General features: G+C 39.7%; 1 protein-coding gene across 1 annotated transcript in view; it reads right to left on the reverse strand.

The window, feature by feature from the left end:
* Nucleotides 1-25088, reverse strand: part of THSD4 (thrombospondin type 1 domain containing 4) — a 1326695-nt gene that overhangs the window by 1159522 nt on the left and 142085 nt on the right. The window contains exon 2 of the mRNA XM_053717542.1: nt 23880-24000. Coding sequence (XP_053573517.1) covers nt 23880-23908 — 29 coding nt within the window. The 5' untranslated portion in view covers nt 23909-24000. The remainder of the gene's footprint in view (nt 1-23879; nt 24001-25088) is intronic.

Here is a 25088-nt window from a genome sequence, read left to right on the forward strand (position 1 = left end):
ACAAGTTAGTTTAACCTCCTGTTTGCTTGTACAACTGAATTACTGTGTCGCCAAATGATGTAGGTCTAAAAAGTGTGTCACCAACATGAGAAGTTTGGAATGCTCTGGTCTAGGCAGACTGTCAAGAGAAGTTAAAAGCAAAAATGTAACTGTCTTTGATTGAGACAAGCAAGGATGCCAGAAAAGTATAGGAAGCTTTAAATGAGCACGTTGTAACAGCTGATCTTTAAAGATTATGTAACCATAAGTCACACAAGTGCTTTCTTGAAAATCAATTTAACTCAGGCTCTTCAGTAATCTTTCGTATGCCAGAGGAAGCTTGGCATTTTATGAAGAACTGTCTACAGTTGACATTGTTACCGTTATAGTTTATTGGATATAAGACTATAGATAACTTCTGAATAACAATTAAGGACTATTGGATAATTATAGCTTTGCATTAGAATTGCAGAAAAAGAAAGAACTTTTAAAAAAATATGAAAGAGGAGGATATAAACAAACAGCCCCAGAGTGGCTATTTTGTCATTTGTATTTATTTTTTTCATTTTCAATCATGCACACAATAAAACAACTTGCACACACAATTTAGCTAAACATGCCCGTAATTTACCAAAACGTGTACACTGTTTAAGTTATTATCATACAATTAAGCAATTAGCTCACACATTTTTCCAATTTCACACACATTTTATTTCATGAGCAAATTTAAATATTTCTAAGCACACTTTTCTGGAAAGGAGTAATACACATAAGCCAGCTACCTGAATCTGTTTATGTTTTTGTAAGATTGTTATGGAGATAGATTCTTTAATTAGTTTATACTTCGGTTTGGGCATGCCTTAGAAATATATTGACAACCTTTTCTACTCATGATATTATTATATTGCATTCTAAAGGCACATGCTCCATGATTTTAATTTACAAGTTGTTCACGTTGTAAGAAACCTTTACAGCAGTATCTTTACATTTTTCTAAAGCAAAACAAAAAAAAACTATATATTTAAACTGCTTTAAAGTGAATGTCCTGTAATTAGAGGATGCCATTTTTCATGTGCAATCTTTTTCACTACCCTCCCTGAAACTTGTTAGGGTTTAAAAATAAAAGGTCCTGCTAAAGAGCTGAACACAGATAGGCAGGGGTTGTGCAACTGCTGTTGCTGATTGGCTGTTTCCTCCTCTACCAGCATCTCTCTGCAGCTCCTGAGCAGGTCCTTTTCTATGTGTTTCTGAATTACAGCATATAATTTCTCCCTTTAAAGGAATCTTCCATCACAGACACAAAGGGCTATATTACAAGTGATGCACTTATATTACAAGTAATGCACTATCGTTTGCATGAAAGTTAAATTCCACTCGTATTACAAGTTGAAAGTAAACGCCAACATGTGAAAGCAATCGCAATTTATGCTACAGAGATTATCGCGACCTCAGAGCTCTGTAACTGTGTCACTCATAATAAAACGCATCTAATAAAAATTATAATAAAAAAAAAATTGCAAAAAAAAATGATAAAGGCTCAAAGATATGAGATCTCAGGCGTTAGATAAAAAAGCCAGCAAATGGCTTTAACATTGAGATACATACATATGTCTAAATATAAATATATATATATATATATATATATATATGTGTGTGTGTGTGTGTGTGTACATATGTATTTATATCTGTATATATGTATTTACAGATATATATATATACACACACACAAACATACATATGTATACATATAAGTGCATAGGAGCCCTTTGCAGTCAAGTAGATGAAAACATGTAAAATCATATGTATGCAATATTCATCTTTAATAAAGTGTTTAACTATGTATTTACTGTAAATATTATACATTTCACACAAGAGCTGCTGGTGCAATGCTGAATACGGAGAGCGTATTGCTCTCTGCATTCAGCGAGGTGATTGGTGGATAAATTCATCCACCAATAAACAAGTGCTGTCTATGGTCTGAACCAAAAAAATAGCTTAGATGTCTTCTTTTTCAAATAAAGATAGCAAGAGAACAAAGAAAAATTGATAATAGGAGTAAATTAGAAAGTTGCTTAAAATTGCATGCTCTATCTGAATCACAAAAGAAAAAAATTTGGGTTCAGTGTCCCTTTAACCCCTTAACGCCCGAGGACGTGCAGGGTACGTCCTCTAAAGGATGTCAGTTAACGACCAAGGACGTACCCTGCACGTCCTCGGTGTGGAAAGCAGCTGAAAGCGATCCTGCTCGCTTCCAGCTGCTTTCCGGTTATTGCAGCGATGCCTCGATATCGAGGCATCCTGCAATAACACTGTCTGGCCATCCGATGCAGAGAGAGCCACTCTGTGGCCCTCTCTGCACCGGACATCGATGGCCGGTATCGTTGGTGGGTGGGAGCCGACTTGGGAGGCGGGTGGGCGGCCATCGGTGAGTTGCGTAAGGTGGAGGGGGGCGGGATCGGAAGCGGAGCCGACGGGGGCGCGCACGGGCGCGCACGCGTGCACGGGGGGTGGCGGGCGGGCGCGTGCACGGGGTGGGAGCGGGTGGGAACCGCTACACTACAGAAAAAAAGTTAAAGAAAAGTAAAAAAAAAAATTAAATAAACGTTTTTTTTTTTTAACCATCTAAGGGATCTGGAAGGGGTGGGGGGTTGGTCTTGGGGGGGGGGGGGGAAAGCTACACTACAGAAAAGGGACATTTTTTATTTAAAAAAAGCATTTTTTTCACTAAACTGGGTACTGGCAGACAGCTGCCAGTACCCAAGATGGCGCACATTAAGTCAGAGGGGGAGGGTTAGAGAGCTGTTTAGTGGGGGATCAGTGAGGTTGGGGGCTAAGGGGGATCCCTACACAGAAGCATATGTAAATATGCTAACAAAAAATGCACAAAAAAGCCCAAATATACCTTTTATTTTAGTACTGGCAGAGTTTCTGCCAGTACTTAAGATGGCGGGGACATTTGTGGGGTAGGGGAGGGAAGAGAGATGTTTGGGAGGGATCAGGGGATCTGATGTTTCAGGTGGGAGGCTGATCTTTACACTAAAGCTACAATTAACCCTGCAAGCTCCCTACAAGCTACCTAATTAACCCCTTCACTGCTAGCCATAATACACGTGTGATGCGCAGCGCCATTTAGCAGCATTCTAATTACCAAAAGCAACTCCAAAGTCATATATGTCTGCTATTTCTGAACAAAGGGGATCCCAGAGAAGCATTTACAACCATTTGTGCCATAATTGCACAAACTGTTTGTAAATTATTTCAGTGAGAAACCTAAAATTGTGAAAAATTTTACGTTTTTTTTAATTTGATCGCATTTGGCGGTGAAATGGTGGCATGAAATATACCAAAATGGGCCTAGATAAATACTAAAGCTAAAATTACCCCAAAAAGCTCCTTACATGCTCCCTAATTAACCCCTTCACTGCTGGGCATAATACACGTGTGGTGCGCAGTGGCATTTAGCGGCCTTCTAATTACCAAAAAGCAATGCCAAAGCCATATATGTCTGCTATTTCTGAACAAAGGGGATCCCAGAGAAGAATTTACAACCATTTATGCCATAATTGCACAAGCAGTTTGTAAATAATTTCAGTGAGAAACTGAAAGTTTGTGAAAAAAATTTGTGAAAAAGTGAACAATTTTTTGTATTTGATCGCATTTGGCGGTGAAATGGTGGCATGAAATATACCAAAATGGGCCTAGATCAATAATTTGGGATGTCTTCTAAAAAAAAATATATACATGTCAATGGATATTCAGGGATTCCTGAAAGATATTAGTGTTCTAATGTAACTAGCGTTAATTTTGAAAAAAAATGGTTTGAAAATAGCAAAGTGCTACTTGTATTTATGGCCCTATAAGTTACAAAAAAAGCAAAGAAGATGTAAACATTGGGTATTTCTAAACTCAGGACAAAATTTAGAAACAATTTAGCATGGGTGTTTTTTGGTGGTTGTAGATATGTAACAGATTTTGGGGTTCAAAGTTAGAAAAAGTGTGTTTTTTTCCATTTTTCCTCATATTTTATAATTTTTTTTATAGTAAATGATAAGATATGATGAAAATAATGGTATTTTTAGAAAGTCCATTTAATGGCGAGAAAAACGGTATATAATATGTGTGGGTACAGTAAATGAGTAAGAGGAAAATTTCAGCTAAACACAAACACCGCAGAAATGTAAAAATAGCCTTGGTCCCAAACGGACAGAAAATGGAAAAGTGCTCTGGTCACTAAGGGGTTAAATGGGTCCCTTGGGCTATTTTCATTGATAAAAAGTATGTTAAACAATAAAAATATATGTGTTTACATCTAAGGCCGAACTCATTGTTTTTATCTAAAACATTCAGTTATTAACAATGTTACAAATAGTACTGGTTGTCAGACATAGAAAAATTTTTTTTAGAAATTAATTTCATATATTGCAGAAGTCTTGGAACCTCACATATGAATAGTTATATATTGATTCATGTGCTTGTTTCACTACTTCATATTTATTATGTTTGTATAATATATTTTATAACTAAAAAAGGATATAACATGTCTAATAACAGAACAGATACTCTGGCCTCTAGTTATCAAGCCGTCAACCGCAAATACACTGGAATTCCGCAGCGTATTTGTGGCGAGGCTGATTCGCCTTAGTTATCAAAGGCTAGAGACCGGCAAAAGTAGAATATAGTGACGTAAGCTACGATCCGCCGGTCTCACTCCGACACAGATCGATTCTTACGTCACTCCAGATGTGCCGAACACAAGTTCGGCACAATCTGACTACTTTTGGTAGTTATCAAATAACTAACAGGATCAGCCAATAGAATTTACCTCACATTCTATTGGCTGATCCAATCAGCCAATCGGATTGAACTTCAATCCGATTGGTTGATTAAATCAACCAATCGGATTTTTCCTACCTTAATTCCGATTGGCTGATAGGATTCTATCAGCCAATTGGAATTCGAGGGATGCCATCTTGGATGACGTCATTTAAAGGACCAGGCATTCGGTGTTAGGACGTCGTTGGAAGAAGATGGCTCCGCGTCGGTTGGATGGAAGATGGCTCCGCTCCGCTCAGGATGATTGAAGATAGAAGACGCCGCTTGGATGAAGACTTCGGCTGGATGGAGGACCTCTTCTGCCCCGCTTGGATGAAGAATTCGGTCCGGCTGGGTGAACACGGTTCAAGGCAGGGTGATCTTCAGGGGGTTAGTGTTAGGTTTTTTTAAGGGGGGTTTGGGTGGGTTTTAGAGTAGGGGTGTGTGGGTGGTGGGTTGTAATGTTGGGGGGGTTGTATTTTTTTTACAGGTAAAAGAGCTGATTACTTTGGGGCAATGCCCCGCAAAAAGCCCTTTTAATTACTTTGTAATTTAGTATAGGGTGGGGCATTTTTTTTTATTTTGGGGGGCTTTTTTATTTTATTAGGGGGCTTAAATTAGGTCTAATTAGTTTAAAGTTCTTGTAATTTTTTTTATTTTCTGTAATTTTGTGTTGTTTTTTTTTGTACTATAGTGTAGTTTATTTAATTGTATTTAATTTTAGGTAATTGTAGTTAATGTATTTAATTAATTTAATGATAGTGTAGTGTTAGGTGTATTTGTAACTTAGGTTAGGATTTATTTTACAGGTAATTTTGTAGTTAGTTTAACTAGGTAGCTATTAAATAGTTAATAACTATTTAATAGCTATTGTACCTAGTTAAAATAAATACAAAGTTGCCTGTAAAATAAAAATAAATCCTAAAATAGCTACAATATAATTATTAGTTATATTGTAGCTATTTTAGGGATTATTTTACAGGTAAGTATTTCGTTTTAAATAGGAATAATTTAGTTAATAATTGTAATATGTATTTAGATTTATTTAACCCCTTGAGTGCTAATGACTGATCAGAGCACTCAACTACTTTTTTCCAATCTGGGGGCCCCCACCAGCTCCTACTCCAGCGATTGGGCCTGCATAGTGACAGGCATCGCCGGGGCTTCCCGTTACGTGTGGTGACATCACACGCAATGACGTGGTGACGTCACCGCGCAACTTTATTTAAAATTGTCCATACAAAGTATAGGGAAAGGTTGCATGCTGCTTAGAAACCTGTATCTCAGGGATCTAAGCAGCTACAGACCCCCAAGACCTACCATTGGAAAGGTAAGCTTTCCAATGGTATAAGTCTTGGGGATATGGGGGGAAAAATACAAAAGTTTTAAAAAAAAGTTTTTTTAAAATAGTAAAAAAACAGAAAAATATAGAATTCAGCTTAGCACTCAAAGGGTTAAATAATATTTAAGTTAGGGGAGTGTTAGTGTTAGTCTTAGGTTTAGGGGTTAAACATTTAATTTAGTTGCGGTGGGGTCCAGGAGCTGCGGTTTAGGGGTTAAACATTTAATTTAGTTGCGGTGATTTAGGGGTTAAACGTTTAATTTAGTTGCGGTGGGGTCCGGAAGCGGCGGTTTAGGGGTTAAACATTTCATTTAGTTGCGGCGGGGTCCGGGAGCGGCAGTTTAGGGGTTAATATATTTATTATAGTTGTGGCAGGGTCCAGGAGCGACGGTTTAGGGGGTAATAACTTTATTTAGGTGCGGGGGCTCCGGGAGCAGTGGTTTAGGGGGTAAAACAGTATAGTTTAGTGTGGGTGCTTAGTGACAGGCTAGCAAGAAAGCTGCGAAGAAGCCGATGAGCAGCGAGATCGATGACTGTCAGTTAACAACAGTCCGCTGCTCATCGCACCGTACTTGGTGCGCGGCTTCTTGACAGCTTTCTTGATAACTTTGGCGAACGTATTCAGGTCCGCAGCGGCGATGGTAGGCAAGCTTAGGCGAGGGTATTGGGCCGGCGAATGCAGGTAAGTAGACGGCTTCATACATAGAGGCCTCTGTATAAGGACCCCAAAAAGCGTATGCATTGATAGCAGGTAAAATAATAAAAGTAATTTAGTGCAACAGTCACTCTCTGTTAGGGAAAAAATATCAGGGGGTCGATCCGATAAAGATCGTCGCCCGCAAAAGTCGGCGACGCCAATATTTGCGCGGGTTTGGTATCCTATATACGGCGTAACCTAGAAGTTACGCGCGTATATTTCTGCCGTCGCCCGTAGTTTTTTGGGCCATAGGCAGGTATACCAAACCCGCGCAGTTTGGTATCCAATATACAGCGTAAGGACTTACGTGGCGAAAATGGAGAAATCTTACTCCATTTTCACCTTGCCACAAAAAGCAGCCGTAAGAAGCCTTACGCTGACTATTGGAGCCCCGTAACTCCCTAAACTAACTAGAATAGAAACCTAACACCTAACGCATGCGCAATGTCTAGCTACCTGTCAACCGCGATCCCCCCCCGAAATCCCTAATAAAGTTATTAACCCCTAAACCGCCGCTCCCGGACCCCGCCGCCATCTACATAAACTAACCCCCTACTGTGAGCCCCTAAAACCGCCGCAATCTACCTTATCTATCGCCTAATGTGAACCCCTAAAACCGCCGCCATCTACCTTATCTATCCCCTAATCTGACCCCTTACACCGCCGCCACCTATATAAAAATCATTAACCACTAATCTAATCCCCCTATACCGCCGCCAGCTATATTAATATTATTAACCCCTAATGTAAGCCCCTTACACCGCCGCCATCTATATTAAAATTATTAACCCCTAATTTAATCTACCTACCCCGCCGCCAGCTATATTATCTATATTAATCCTAAGTATATTATAGTTAATATAGGTATTACATTATATATATTAACTATATTAACCCTAATTATATTAGGGTTAATATAGTTAATATAGTTACTATAGTATTTATATTAACTATATTAACTCTATCTAACCCTAACACCCCTAACTAAATTTATATTAAATTAATCTAATTCATATTATAAACTAAAATATTCCTATTTAAATCTAAATACTTACCTATAAAATAAACCCTAAGATAGCTACAATATAATTAATAATTACATTGTAGCTATGTTAGGGTTAATATTTATTTTACAGGTAAATTGTTAATTATTTTAACTAGGTCTAATAGCTATTAAATAGTTATTACCTATTTGATATCTACCTATTTAAAATAATTACCCAATTACCTGTAAAATAAATCCTAACCTAAGTTACAAATACACCTACACTATCAATAAATTAAATAAACTACAAATATCTATCTAAAAATACAATTAAATAAACTAAACTAAATTACAAAAAAAAAAAACACTAAATTACAAAAAATAAAAAAAAGATTACAAGATTTTTAAGCTAATTACACCTATTCTAAGCCCCCTAATAAAATAATAAAGCACCCCAAAATAAAAAAAATTCCCTGCCCTATTCTAAATTAAAAAAAGTTCAAAGCTCTTTACCTTACCAGCCCTTAAAAGGGCCTTTTGTGGGGCATGCCCCAAAGAATTCAGTTCTTTTGCATTTAAAAACATATACAATACCCCCCCCATTACAACCCACCACCCACATACCCCTATTCTAAACCCACCCAAACCCCCCTTAAAAAAGCCTAACACTACCCCCCTGAAGATCTCCCTACCTTGTCTTCACCACACCGGGCCGAACTCCTCATCCGATTCGGGCGATGTCTTGCTCCAAGCGACAAAGAAGAATTCTTCCTCCGGCGACGTCTTCCTCCAAGCGGCAGCAAAGTCTTCTTCCTTCCGGCAGCATCTTCCATGAAGCGGCATCTTCAATCTTCTTTCTTCGCTCCGCCAATCAGATTCAAGTTCAATCCGATTGGCTGATTGGTTCAGCCAATCGGATTGAACTTGAATCTGATTGGCTGATTCAATCAGCCAATCAGATTTTTCTACCTTAATTCCGATTGGCTGATAGAATCCTATCAGCCAATCGGAATTCGGCAGACGCCATCTTGGATGACGTCATTTAAAGGAACCTCATTCGTCAGGAAGTCGTCGTGCCGGAAGGATGCTCCGTGGCGGAGGAGCAAAGTAAGAAGATTGAAGATGCCGATTTGCTTGAAGACGTCGCCGATGGAAGAAGACTCTCTGCCACTTGCTTCAAGACATCGCCCGGATGGATGAAGACTTCACTGCCGCTTGCTGGAACACATCGCCTGGATCGGTTCGGCCCGGCTGGGTGAATACAAGGTAGGGAGATCTTCAGGGGGGTAGTGTTAGGTTTATTTAAGGGGGGTTTGGGTTAGATTAGGGGTATGTGGGTGGTGGGTTGTAATGTTGGGGGGTGGTATTGTGTTTTTTTTTGCAGGCAAAAGAGCAGTTTTCTTTGGGGCATGCCCCCACAAAAGGCCCTTTTAAGGGCTGGTAAGGTAAAAGAGCTTTGAACTTGTTTTAATTTAGAATAGGGTAGGGATTTTTTTTATTTTGGGGGGCTTTATTATTTTATTAGGGGGCTTAGAATAGGTGTAATTAGCTTAAAATCTTGTAATCTTTTTTTTATTTTTTGTAATTTAGTGTTTTTTTTTTTTTTTGTAATTTAGTTTAGTTTATTTAATTGTATTTTTAGATAGATATTTGTAGTTTATTTAATTTATTGATAGTGTAGGTGTATTTGTAACTTAGGTTAGGATTTATTTTACAGGTAATTGGGTAATTATTTTAACTAGGTAGCTATTAAATAGTTCATAACTATTTAATAGCTATTATACCTAGTTAAAATAATTAACAATTTACCTGTAAAATAAATATAAACCCTAACATAGCTATAATGTAATTATTAATTATATTGTAGCTATCTTAGGGTTTATTTTATAGGTAAGTATTTAGATTTAAATAGGAATATTTTAATTAATAATATTAATATTAGATTTATTTTAATAAGAGTTTAGTTAGGATGTTAGAGTTAGATAGGGTTATTATACTTAATATATATATAATATAATAACAATATTAACTATATGAACCCTAATATAATTAGGGTTAATATAGTTAATATATATAATATAATAACTATATTAACTATATTAACCCTAATATAATTAGGGTTAATATAGTTAATATAGCTGGCGGTGGTGTAGGGGGATTAGATTAGGGGTTAATACATTTATTATAGGTGGCCGCGGTGTAGGGGGATGTAGATTGTAGGCAAAAGAGCAGTTTACTTTGTGACAAAGCCCCGCCAAAAGCCCTTTTAAGGGCTGGCAAAAGAGCTGTTACTTTGGGGCATGCCCCGCAAAAAGCCCTTTTAAGGGCTGGCAAAAGAGCTGTTACTTTGGGGCAATGCCACGCAAAAAGCCCTTTTCAGGGCTATTTGTAGGGTTAGACTTAGGTTTAGTGGTAGGGATAGTTTAGTATTTTAGTGGTTAAATAATTTAATATAGATGGCGGCGGTGTAGGGGGATTAGATTAGGGGTTAATAATTTTAAAATAGAAAGCGGCGGGGTAGGGACTCACTTTAGGGGGTAGGTAAGGTAGATGGCGGCGGTGTTAGGGGCTCACTTTAGGGGGTTATAGATTTAATATAGCTGGCGCCGGTTTAGGGGTTAATAACTTTATTAGGTAGCGGCGGTTAAGGGGTTAATACATATTTTATTGTTAGGCTAGTGAGGGGGGATAGCGGATAGAGGGTTAGACGTGTCGGGCTATGTTAGGGAGGCGTGTTAGACGTGTCGGGCTATGTTAGGGAGGCGTGTTAGACAGTGCGGGTGATTTAGACTTTAGTCAGGTTTTATAGGCGCCGGCAGTTTCTAACTTGCCGCAAGTCACTGGCGACGCCAGAAATTTGTACTTGCGCAGATTTCTGGACATCGCTGGTTTGTCAGACTTACGGCACGTTAGCATCTGACGGCGCCATATATGGGATAGCTCGAGTTGCGAGCTGAAACTGCGGGCGACGCCGGTTCCCTCGCTTGCGCCACAAACTACGATCTATATCGGATCGCGCCCCAAATGTCTCAACATGTCACTAATTCAAATCCCAGACTAAAGAACTATCAACAGTATTTACTCCTTCCTCAATAAACTGAGTCACTTATTTTATGTGAGCTTTAAAAGACACATTAAAGAATAAACTGAAATAAACAGGGACAACTGAATTCTTAGTATATAGAAATTTTCATGATTGAGATAAAAGGGCAAATTTAGTATATGTCGAGCAGACAAAATTTGCTATAGCAAATCATGTCCACTCAACAACGCTAAATGCTGGCAGCATACACTGTCGGTATTTATCATTGCACAAGCATTTCTAGTGAAATGCTTGTGCAATGCTACCCCTAATCACTGGCGGCCAATCGGCCGTTAGCAGGGGGTGTCAATCATCCACCTAAAAGGACAGATTAAGGAGCAGCAGTCTTATGAAACTTCAGTTTCAGGCAAGCCTGAAAATAATGGGCCTCCGAAGCCGCATTTGCTGCTATATAAATGGAGCCCACAGTGTTAAACAACATTCCATTTTCCTTCAATTAACAGATTTGCTTTCAGGATTATAAAAGTGAAAACAAAAATGCTGTAATACTAACCTAAAGCATTTTATTATTGCATCATTGCCATTGTAAAGAGATTAAACAGTAAACCGTAAGCTCCAGAACAGCAATGTACTACAGGTAGCTAGCTGAAACCATTGGGTGAGCCAATGACAAAAAACAAAATGTGTGTAACCACCAATGGGCACCTGATAACTAGTGATGCATTGCTGCTCTAAGCCTACCTTGAAATGCTTTTAAAAAAGGATATCAAGAGAACAAAGGAAATCAGACAATAGAAGAAAATATTTTAAGCTGTTTGAAATGGCATGCTCTATGTAAATCATGAAAGTTTATTTTGACTTTACAATCTCTTTAACAATGAGAGAGACATATCCTATTCTATATAGCTTGAGTATGTTCAGTTACAGCTCAGTTTTACGCAAGTGCATCTGCATAATACAAATAAATAATAAAAGGAAGGAGTCAAGTTGACTTTAATTGCTTGGCATTGCACATGTAGATGTGAGGCTTGTGTACAGCTGCTTGCTCATAGAAACCCATTTAATGAAGCTCCTGAAGCACAGTTCTAGTGATGATGTTAATTCTAAAGGCAGTTTGGTACTCTGTAGTGAGTGATGCAACAGATGATCTTTATATGCTACATGCTTCAGCATTTGGTAGCCCCACTCTATGAGGCATATTTAACAAATGTCTGTCGGACCTGATCCAACAGTGCGGATCAGGTCCGACAGACATTGCTGAATGCGGAGAGCAATACAATCCGCCCCCCTGCAGACTCACGGCCAATCGGCCGCCAGCAGGGGGTGTCAATCAACCCGATTTTACTCGATCGTGTTGAATTCCGGCGATTCCTGTCCGCCTCATCACAGCAAGCGGACAGGGTTATGGAGCAGCTTGATAGATAGGCCTCTTAGAGTTTGCATGGTCTGGCACTTTGTAGCTGGGATTTTGTTGCTGCTACTTCACAATAAAAGCACTTACAGTTGTCTGAGGTACATCTAGTAGGGCAAAAAGTTTGTGAACTGACTTGCATCAAAGGTGGCATCATATGTCAGTGTCACCAACCAATTGTACTGCCAATGCTTATGGATATTTAATGGATATGCGCTGCAGTTTATGCACCTTTTAGCAATGGGTATGGTTAAAATACCTGAACTTAATAATTAGTAGGGATTTACACATACTTTTGGCCATATAGTGTGTGTGTGTGTGTGTATATATGTGTGTGTGTGTGTGTATATATGTGTGTGTGTGTGTGTGTGTGTATATGTGTGTGTGTGTGTGTATATGTGTGTGTGTGTGTGTCTGTGTGTGTATATGTGTGTGTGTGTGTATATGTGTGTGTGTGTGTATATGTGTATGTGTGTATATGTGTGTGTGTGTGTGTATATGTGTGTGTGTATATGTGTGTGTGTGTGTATATATGTGTGTGTGTGTGTATATGTGTGTGTGTGTATATGTGTGTGTGTGTGTGTGTGTATATATGTGTGTGTGTGTGTGTCTGTGTGTGTATATGTGTGTGTGTGTATATGTGTGTGTGTGTGTGTGTATATGTGTGTGTGTGTGTATATGTGTGTGTGTGTATATGTGTGTGTGTGTGTGTGTGTGTATATGTGTGTGTATATATGTGTGTGTGTGTGTATATGTGTGTGTGTGTGTGTATATATGTGTGTGTGTGTGTGTGTGTGTGTGAAAAAACAGAATTTATGTTTACCTGATAAATTACTTTCTCCAACGGTGTGTCCGGTCCACGGCGTCATCCTTACTTGTGGGATATTCTCTTCCCCAACAGGAAATGTAAAAGAGCCCAGCAAAGCTGGTCACATGATCCCTCCTAGGCTCCGCCTACCCCAGTCATTCGACCGACGTTAAGGAGGAATATTTGCATAGGAGAAACCATATGGTACCGTGGTGACTGTAGTTAAAGAAAATAAATTATCAGACCTGATTAAAAAAACCAGGGCGGGCCGTGGACCGGACACACCGTTGGAGAAAGTAATTTATCAGGTAAACATAAATTCTGTTTTCTCCAACATCGGTGTGTCCGGTCCACGGCGTCATCCTTACTTGTGGGAACCAATACCAAAGCTTTAGGACACGGATGAAGGGAGGGAGCAAATCAGGTCACCTAAATGGAAGGCACCACGGTTTGCAAAACCTTTCTCCCAAAAATAGCCTCAGAAGAAGCAAAAGTATCAAACTTGTAAAATTTGGTAAAAGTGTGCAGTGAAGACCAAGTCGCTGCCCTACATATCTGATCAACAGAAGCCTCGTTCTTGAAGGCCCATGTGGAAGCCACAGCCCTAGTGGAATGAGCTGTGATTCTTTCGGGAGGCTGCCGTCCGGCAGTCTCGTAAGCCAATCTGATGATGCTTTTAATCCAAAAAGAGAGAGAGGTAGAAGTTGCTTTTTGACCTCTCCTTTTACCGGAATAAACAACAAACAAGGAAGATGTTTGTCTAAAATCCTTTGTAGCTTCTAAATAGAATTTTAGAGCGCGAACAACATCCAAATTGTGCAACAAACGTTCCTTCTTTGAAACTGGTTTCGGACACAGAGAAGGTACGATAATCTCCTGGTTAATGTTTTTGTTAGAAACAACTTTTGGAAGAAAACCAGGTTTAGTACGTAAAACCACCTTATCTGCATGGAACACCAGATAAGGAGGAGAACACTGCAGAGCAGATAATTCTGAAACTCTTCTAGCAGAAGAAATTGCAACTAAAAACAAAACTTTCCAAGATAATAACTTAATATCAACGGAATGTAAGGGTTCAAACGGAACCCCCTGAAGAACTGAAAGAACTAAATTGAGACTCCAAGGAGGAGTCAAAGGTTTGTAAACAGGCTTAATTCTAACCAGAGCCTGAACAAAGGCTTGAACATCTGGCACAGCTGCCAGCTTTTTGTGAAGTAACACAGACAAGGCAGAAATCTGTCCCTTCAGGGAACTTGCAGATAATCCTTTTTCCAATCCTTCTTGAAGGAAGGATAGAATCTTAGGAATCTTAACCTTGTCCCAAGGGAATCCTTTAGATTCACACCAACAGATATATTTTTTCCAAATTTTGTGGTAAATCTTTCTAGTTACAGGCTTTCTGGCCTGAACAAGAGTATCGATAACAGAATCTGAGAACCCTCGCTTCGATAAGATCAAGCGTTCAATCTCCAAGCAGTCAGCTGGAGTGAAACCAGGTTCGGATGTTCGAACGGACCCTGAACAAGAAGGTCTCGTCTCAAAGGTAGCTTCCAAGGTGGAGCCGATGACATATTCACCAGATCTGCATACCAAGTCCTGCGTGGCCACGCAGGAGCTATCAAGATCACCGACGCCCTCTCCTGATTGATCCTGGCTACCAGCCTGGGGATGAGAGGAAACGGCGGGAACACATAAGCTAGTTTGAAGGTCCAAGGTGCTACTAGTGCATCCACTAGAGCCACCTTGGGATCCCTGGATCTGGACCCGTAGCAAGGAACTTTGAAGTTCTGACGAGAGGCCATCAGATCCATGTCTGGAATGCCCCACAGCTGAGTGACTTGGGCAAAGATTTCCGGATGGAGTTCCCACTCCCCCGGATGCAATGTCTGACGACTCAGAAAATCCGCTTCCCAATTTTCCACTCCTGGGATGTGGATAGCGGACAGGTGGCAGGAGTGAGACTCCGCCCATAGAATGATTTTGGTCACTTCTTCCATCGCCAGGGAACTCCTTGTTCCCCCCTGATGGTTGATGTACGCAACAGTTGTCATGTTGTCTGATTGAAACCGTATGAACTTGGCCCTCGCTAGCTGAGGCCAAGCCTTGAGAGCATTGAATATCGCTCTCAGTTCCAGAATATTTATCGGTAGAAGAGATTCTTCCCGAGACCAAAGACCCTGAGCTTTCAGGGATCCCCAGACCGCGCCCCAGCCCATCAGACTGGCGTCGGTCGTGACAATGACCCACTCTGGTCTGCGGAATGTCATCCCTTGTGACAGGTTGTCCAGGGACAGCCACCAACGGAGTGAGTCTCTGGTCCTCTGATTTACTTGTATCTTCGGAGACAAGTCTGTATAATCCCCATTCCACTGACTGAGCATGCACAGTTGTAATGGTCTTAGATGAATGCGCGCAAAAGGAACTATGTCCATTGCCGCTACCATCAACCCGATCACTTCCATGCACTGAGCTATGGAAGGAAGAGGAACGGAATGAAGTATCCGACAAGAGTCTAGAAGCTTTGTTTTTCTGGCCTCTGTCAGAAATATCCTCATTTCTAAGGAGTCTATTATTGTTCCCAAGAAGGGAACCCTTGTTGACGGAGATAGAGAACTCTTTTCCACGTTCACTTTCCATCCGTGAGATCTGAGAAAGGCCAGGACTATGTCCGTGTGAGCCTTTGCTTGAGGAAGGGACGACGCTTGAATCAGAATGTCGTCCAAATAAGGTACTACAGCAATGCCCCTTGGTCTTAGCACAGCTAGAAGGGACCCTAGTACCTTTGTGAAAATCCTTGGAGCAGTGGCTAATCCGAAAGGAAGCGCCACGAACTGGTAATGCTTGTCCAGGAATGCGAACCTTAGGAACCGATGATGTTCCTTGTGGATAGGAATATGTAGATACGCATCCTTTAAATCCACCGTGGTCATGAATTGACCTTCCTGGATGGAAGGAAGAATAGTTCGAATGGTTTCCATCTTGAACGATGGAACCTTGAGAAACTTGTTTAAGATCTTGAGATCTAAGATTGGTCTGAACGTTCCCTCTTTTTTGGGAACTATGAACAGATTGGAGTAGAACCCCATCCCTTGTTCTCTTAATGGAACAGGATGAATCACTCCCATTTTTAACAGGTCTTCTACACAATGTAAGAATGCCTGTCTTTTTATGTGGTCTGAAGACAACTGAGACCTGTGGAACCTCCCCCTTGGGGGAAGCCCCTTGAATTCCAGAAGATAACCTTGGGAGACTATTTCTAGCGCCCAAGGATCCAGAACATCTCTTGCCCAAGCCTGAGCGAAGAGAGAGAGTCTGCCCCCCACCAGATCCGGTCCCGGATCGGGGGCCAACATTTCATGCTGTCTTGGTAGCAGTGGCAGGTTTCTTGGCCTGCTTTCCCTTGTTCCAGCCTTGCATTGGTCTCCAAGCTGGCTTGGCTTGAGAAGTATTACCCTCTTGCTTAGAGGACGTAGCACTTTGGGCTGGTCCGTTTCTACGAAAGGGACGAAAATTAGGTTTATTTTTTGCCTTGAAAGGCCGATCCTGAGGAAGGGCGTGGCCCTTACCCCCAGTGATATCAGAGATAATCTCTTTCAAATCAGGGCCAAACAGCGTTTTCCCCTTGAAAGGAATGTTAAGTAGCTTGTTCTTGGAAGACGCATCAGCCGACCAAGATTTCAACCAAAGCGCTCTGCGCGCCACAATAGCAAACCCAGAATTCTTAGCCGCTAACCTAGCCAATTGCAAAGTGGCGTCTAGGGTAAAAGAATTAGCCAATTTGAGAGCATTGATTCTGTCCATAATCTCCTCATAAGGAGGAGAATCACTATCGACCGCCTTTATCAGCTCATCGAACCAGAAACATGCGGCTGTAGCGACAGGGACAACGCATGAAATTGGTTGTAGAAGGTAACCCTGCTGAACAAACATCTTTTTAAGCAAACCTTCTAATTTTTTATCCATAGGATCTTTGAAAGCACAACTATCCTCTATGGGTATAGTGGTGCGTTTGTTTAAAGTGGAAACCGCTCCCTCGACCTTGGGGACTGTCTGCCATAAGTCCTTTCTGGGGTCGACCATAGGAAACAATTTTTTAAATATGGGGGGAGGGACGAAAGGAATACCGGGCCTTTCCCATTCTTTATTAACAATGTCCGCCACCCGCTTGGGTATAGGAAAAGCTTCTGGGAGCCCCGGCACCTCTAGGAACTTGTCCATTTTACATAGTTTCTCTGGGATGACCAACTTGTCACAATCATCCAGAGTGGATAATACCTCCTTAAGCAGAATGCGGAGATGTTCCAACTTAAATTTAAATGTAATCACATCAGGTTCAGCATGTTGAGAAATGTTCCCTGAATCAGTAATTTCTCCCTCAGACAAAACCTCCCTGGCCCCATCAGACTGGGTTAGGGGCCCTTCAGAAACATTATTATCAGCGTCGTCATGCTCTTCAGTATCTAAAACAGAGCAGTCGCGCTTACGCTGATAAGTGTTCATTTTGGCTAAAATGTTTTTGACAGAATTATCCATTACAGCCGTTAATTGTTGCATAGTAAGGAGTATTGGCGCGCTAGATGTACTAGGGGCCTCCTGAGTGGGCAAGACTCGTGTAGACGAAGGAGGGAATGATGCAGTACCATGCTTACTCCCCTCACTTGAGGAATCATCTTGGGCATCATTGTCATTGTCACATAAATCACATTTATTTAAATGAATAGGAATTCTGGCTTCCCCACATTCAGAACACAGTCTATCTGGTAGTTCAGACATGTTAAACAGGCATAAACTTGATAACAAAGTACAAAAAACGTTTTAAAATAAAACCGTTACTGTCACTTTAAATTTTAAACTGAACACACTTTATTACTGCAATTGCGAAAAAACTTGAAGGAATTGTTCAAAATTCACCAAATTTTCACCACAGTGTCTTAAAGCCTTAAAAGTATTGCACACCAAATTTGGAAGCTTTAACCCTTAAAATAACGGAACCGGAGCCGTTTTGAACTTTAACCCCTTTACAGTCCCTGGTATCTGCTTTGCTGAGACCCAACCAAGCCCAAAGGGGAATACGATACCAAATGACGCCTTCAGAAAGTCTTTTCTAAGTATCAGAGCTCCTCTCACATGCGACTGCATGCCATGCCTCTCAAAAACAAGTGCGCAACACCGGCGCGAAAATGAGGCTCTGCCTATGCTTTGGGAAAGCCCCTAAAGAATAAGGTGTCTAAAACAGTGCCTGCCGATATTATTATATCAAAATACCCAAATAAAATGATTCCTCAAGGCTAAATATGTGTTAATAATGAATCGATTTAGCCCAGAAAAAGTCTACAGTCTTAATAAGCCCTTGTGAAGCCCTTATTTACGATCGTAATAAACATGGCTTACCGGATCCCATAGGGAAAATGACAGCTTCCAGCATTACATCGTCTTGTTAGAATGTGTCATACCTCAAGCAGCAAGAGACTGCTCACTGTTCCCCCAACTGAAGTTAATTGCTCTCAACAGTCCTGTGTGGAACAGCCATGGATTTTAGTGACGGTTGCTAAAATCATTTTCCTCATACAAACAGAAATCTTCATCTCTTTTCTGTTTCTGAGTAAATAGTACATACCAGCACTATTTCAAAATAACAAACTCTTGATTGAATAATAAAAACTACAGTTAAACACTAAAAAACTCTAAGCCATCTCCGTGGAGATGTTGCCTGTACAACGGCAAAGAGAATGACTGGGGTAGGCGGAGCCTAGGAGGGATCATGTGACCAGCTTTGCTGGGCTCTTTGCCATTTCCTGTTGGGGAAGAGAATATCCCACAAGTAAGGATGACGCCGTGGACCGGACACACCTATGTTGGAGAAAATAGAAATGTACTCCTTTCAAAAAGACAATCCTATCCAGCACTTAAAGGGACATTCTAGCCAAAAACTTTCTTTCATGCTTTAGAAAGAGCATGCTATTTTAAACAGTTTTCCAATTTACTTATGTTATCTAATTTGCTTCATTCTCGTGATATTGTTGGTTGAAAAGCATATCTAGATATGCTCAGTATCTGCTGATTGGTTGCTGCACATAGATGCCTCTTGTTATTGGCTCACCCATATGCATTGCTATTTCTTCAACAAGGGATATCTAAAGAATGAAGCAAATTATTTAATAGAAGTAAATTGGAATGTTGTTTTAAATTGTATTCTCTATCTGAATCATGAAAGAAATATTTTTAGTTTCATGTCCCTTTAAGATAATTCAGTGTATCTTGTCTTAGGGAAAACCACCATGATAACCAAATGTTGAAGCACTTGAGAGATGCAGCATAGCTGTAAAAAGCTGACTAGAAAATATCACCTGAACATCTCTATGTAAAAAAGGAACCTCAAAAATCCCTAAGGCCTAGATTTGGAGTTTTGTCGGTAAAGACCCGCGTAGCTAATGCCGGCTTTTTTCTGGCCGCACCATAAAAATAACTCTGGTATTGAGAGTCCACATAAAGGCTGCGTTAGGCTCCAAAAAAGGAGCGTAGAGCATATTTAACGCAGCTTCAACTCTCGATACCAGAGTTGCTTACGCAAGCGGCCAGCCTCAAAAACGTGCTCGTGCACGATTCTCCCATAGAAAACAATGGGGCTGTTTGAGCTGAAAAAAAAACTAACACCTGCAAAAAAGCCGCGTTCAGCTCCTAACGCAGCCCCATTGTTTGCTATGCGGAAACACTTCCTACGTCTGCACCTAACACTCTAACATGTACCCCGAGTCTAAACACCCCTAACCTTACACTTATTAACCCCTAATCTGCCGCCCCTGCTATCGCTGACCCCTGCATATTATTATTAACCCCTAATCTGCCGCTCCGTAAACCGCTGCTACTTACATTATCCCTATGTACCCCTAATCTGCTGCCCTAACATCGCCGACCCCTATATTATATTTATTAACCCCTAATCTGCCCCCCACAACGTCGCCTCCACCTGTCTACACTTAGGTGCTTTGCGGTCGGCAGATTAGGGGTTAATTATTGTAGGTAGCTGGCTGCGACGTTGTGGGGGGCAGATTAGGGGTTAATAAATATAATATAGGGGTCGGCGGTGTTAGGGGCAGCAGATTAGGGGTACATAAGGATAACGTAGGTGGCGGCGCTTTGCGGTCGGCAGATTAGGGGTTAATAAGTGTAGGTAGGTGGAGGCGACGTTGTGGGGGGCAGGTTAGGGGTTAATAAATATAATACAGGGGTCGGCGGTGTTAGGGGCAGCAGATTAGGGGTACATAAGTATAACGTAGGTGGCGGTCGGCAGATTAGGGGTTAAAAAAAATTAATCGAGTGGCGGCGATGTGGGGGGACCTCGGTTTAGGGGTACATAGGTAGTTTATGGGTGTTAGTGTACTTTAGAGCACAGTAGTTAAGAGCTTTATAAACCGGCGTTAGCCCAGAAAGCTCTTAACTACTGACTTTTTTCCTGCGGCTGGAGTTTTGTCGTTAGATGTCTAACGCTCACTTCAGACACGACTCTAAATACCGGAGTTAGAAAGATCCCATTGAAAAGATAGGATATGCAATTTACGTAAGGGGATCTGCGGTATGGAAAAGTTGCGGCTGAAAAGTGAGCGTTAGATCCTATTTTGAGTGACTCCAAATACCGGAGTTAGCCTAAAACCAGCGTTAGGAGCCTCTAACGCTGGTTTTCACGGCTACCGACAAACTCCAAATCTAGGCCTAAGTATTTACACCCCACTGTAAAGAGATTTCAGTGAAATCTCATGAGAACAGAGCAAAGCAATGCAAGCACTGCTGATGCTTATTGGCTAATGTTTTGGAGGGTTTTCAAATTGCACCTGGACAGCACCTGAAGTATAACTGGTCACAGAGCACTTACTCTGGTGAGCTGAAGAATTTGTGAGGTAAAATATCTTTCCTTTTTACATAGAGATTTTCAGGTGATATTTTCATGTCAGCTTTTTACAGTTATGCTGCATCACTTGAGTATTATGTCCTTTTAATAAGCATAATAACAATAATAATAGAAAGATATATATATATATTTAAATATATATATATATATATATATATATATATACATACATATACTGTATATATAGTAATCCAAAGATAATCACTTGCTAGACTTTAGCCAACATGAAGCATAAATGTATTAGAAACAATGAAGTTCCAGGACAACATAGGGTCCCTTCCTTAGACAAACAGAACACATCAAAAGTGTAACCTTATAAACTCTCTTAACAGAACACACCCACTGAGTGTACCAATCACCCTGCAACCACCTTCTTATTATAACAAAACTAAAAGTGACCAACCCCATCTTAAAATAAACCTACAACTTAACATCACCAACCAGGTACTTGACCCCATTGTCTACTATATATTGTTATAATTTATCAAGGCATCTAATCTGTTTCATTACCTCCACATCAGTATCAGCAGTTATTCCAAAGCCAATAGACGTGATCTATCTCAACACGTCTTGGACGTGAATAAGCATCTAGGCCTTGCCCCCCATGTAGCCTATTGGGCGGTGTTATCAATATGTCACTTTTATGGTAAACAAATACACATTGAGATGCATAATCACCTGGGGCATGTCAACCTCTTTACCAGACTATAACGTTCTGTACAGCCGCTGCAATAGGGCAGCACATTTAAAAATATAACATCATACATATCGCATAACAATACTCCACATATTAAAAGTACATAATATAATACATACTCTGGATCAACCTATTGTTAAAATGTTGTCTATAACTGATATTCAGGATCAGCATGTTATCCAGAATGATCAAAATAAACCGTCTTAACATTATCTAAAAGGGGACCAGCCTTAAATCCAAGTGTATAATAAAATAAAATTAAATAAAAACATCAGAATGTAATACATATGATATTTCAATATGGTAATTGATAACCAGTTTGTAAGATATTATCATATAGTCCCATACTCAGATAATACCAAAGAAGGGGGTGTAGTAACAGTGTGGACCCATAAAGATCAATCATAGTAATAAAGACTGTGACTGTGTGATACTATCTCAGAAACCACACTATTCTAAATAGGAGTCTATCCACTGTAATCTTACTATAGAAAGGACAAAGGGCGCACACTTAAAGAGTAATTAATATCCAACCACATATGTGCATACCATAGTATTCTTATAACCTCAAAATAAGAATAACACAGAATACATTACAAGTTCATAATTGGAACTTTGGAAACACTACCATCCAGTCTGTGTGTTAAACCCTCTCAGAATTAACATATCCCATTCATAAATCCATCTGAATTCGACCTGCTGATGATGTTTGGCTCTGTTGCCTTCCCCAAAGCAACATCAAATTTGAATGTGGAGTTGTAGGTTAAGAGATGATAACAATTATTTGTGGGGGGGGGGGCAGAAGTATTCCCACACTTAGTTTTTTTAGGATTTGGATAAAGTTGATTTGTACTAATTGCTATGTGGTCACCTAAAAAAAAAATTGCAGCTGGGGAAGACAAGGTCCCAAAACTAATACATATCTGCAAAATCAAAAATTGTTAAAGATGGAGAAGGTGAAGACCTCAAAACCTAAAATCTACCTGAAACCCTTCAGACTCTTGATTATTCCATTGTCTCTAAGGATCCTTCCTAAAGTTTAATATGCCAGCTGCCAATTCAGCCACCAGACAATACAGTCGTATTTATTTTACATTTATTTTAATTGGTTTCAAAGTATAATTTACAAACAAAACATTTTTTTGTTATAAACTGGACAACCTGCACAGTTATAAATTACCATGGAGGGATACTTATTTCCATTGGGAATGGTACTGTGGTGTGTTATAACCTAAAATTATTTTGTTTGGAATAATAAAGTAATCAATTTTTAAATTCTATTCGCTACTGTTTTGCATGTAAGACAACCGTGAGGTGTAATGTGAGATACAGTACCAGCTGCTTATAATCAAGTGCTTTTGTTCAATCTCCAATTGGAATGAATGAATCTCTTAAAATTGAACATAACATGAGATGCTGGATATTAAAGGGACACTGAACCCAATTTTTTTTTCTTTCATGGTTCAGATAGAGCAGGAAATTTTAAGCAACTTTCTAATTTACTCCTATTATCAAATTTTCTTTATTCTCTTGGTATCTTTATTTGAAATGCAAGAATGTAAGTTTAAATGCCGGCCCATTTTTGGTGAACAACCTGGGTTGTCCTTGCTGATTGGTGGATAAATTTATCCACCAATAAAAAATGCTGTCCAGAGTACTGAACCAAAAAAAACGCTTAGATGCCTTCTTTTTCAAATAAAGATAGCAAGAGAATGAAGAAAAATTGATACTAGGAGTAAATTAGAAGGTTACTTATAATTGAAGGCTCTATCTGAACCACAAAAGAAAACAAATTGTGTTCAGTGCCCCTTTAAAACACACTCCACAAATAAAAATGTAAAGTAATTCAAATGTGTGAAAATTTTAAAAACTTTTACAAAAATGATTTTAAAAATCTAAGATCTACAAATCGTAATCATAGATATACAGTTGAAAGCATTGTTCTACTGTTCTTTGTATTTTACTGAGGAATGCTTCTCTATAACACTGAAAACAGCAAACAATTACAGGTGCACGGAATCCAATAAGATATCAAAATATATATTTTTTTAATCTGTAAATTAAATTTCCGGAGTTTCAGCCTCCATTTTAATGCCACATCTTTTCTGCTTTTTATTTGGTAAATAAAACAAAATATGATCGCTTACATTGCATTGCTCAAATGTTTTACAGAGGAAATAAGGATGGTAACCAACTCACCGTAAAGATACAATCAAACTGTCTACCATGTTCCCAGGAAATGAAGATGCGCTCAAGTGTGAATAAGCTTCCTCTGTGTCGATAATCCTCTGATCTTGAGATAATGTTTAGAAATTCAAGCCTTAAAAAACACAAAACACATTCATTACAGGTGGATTCATTTCATGAGTTGGAGTATAAAATCAACATATTGACTGTAAAATGTAAAGCCAATATGCAGGCAGAATATATGCGGGATTGATCATTTCATACAATAGAAACTGATAGTGGAGCTACAGGAATTACAGATGTAAATCTCTTGAGAATGTATGGGCAGTGTCGGGCTATTTATAATTAAAATAATGCTCAATGGTATGCATCTGAGTCTTGGATTTGTATTTCTTAATAAAACATAAGCTGCTCATGTAGGATATAGAAAGGGTTTGCATTTAAATACCTTTTATCCTTCAAGCAACACTTTTGTCCAACACAATTATCTTATTAATATTCTTTAACAAGAGCTATCCTTTTAAAAAGTATTTCAATGACACAATGGGCTCTTTAAGCTGCAGAGGTGGCTCTTTTTTACGGCGAGATCTTGCTCAAAATTTACACAGATTTACTTCACCTTCCTTTAGTACTTTGTTTGGGGGCATTCCTTCAAATAAAAAGTTATGTTAAGCGCCCCAGTACATGATATTACACACACCAAATGAAAATGGCTGGCAATAACAATAACAACACTTAGGAAACGTGCTTCCAAAAAGTTTGTTTAAAATGTTCGTAACTGTAAAATATTTGCATATCTGTTTTATTACGGTAGTCGCGCTGGATACACTGAGAACTTTCTCAGAAACAGAAGGTAACAACAGGTTGGCCATGAGCATTCTTAGGTCTTATAGAGACATGGTCAGGGTATCCCCCTAAACCTTGTTTAAGCATTCCAAATTCATAAAGAAAAGATTGCCCTTGTAGAGTATCTTATCTCGAGGTTAAGTCTCGCTATTTTATAGTTAACAAGGATGTCTCCTATATATTTTTATTTTATTTTTCTCATTTTTGTTCAATTTGTTTTTTTGATAGATGCAGCTCCATTGATTATAATCACAACCTGGGGCGCGATCCGATAAACGGCGTAGTTTGCGGCGCAAGCGAGGGAACCCGCGTCGCCCGCAGTTTCAGCTCGCAACTCGAGCTATCCCATATACGGCGCCGTCAGATGCTAACGTG

The sequence above is a fragment of the Bombina bombina genome, chromosome 6 (assembly GCF_027579735.1).
Source record: "Bombina bombina isolate aBomBom1 chromosome 6, aBomBom1.pri, whole genome shotgun sequence".
In the NCBI taxonomy this organism is placed as follows: Eukaryota; Metazoa; Chordata; class Amphibia; order Anura; family Bombinatoridae; genus Bombina; species Bombina bombina.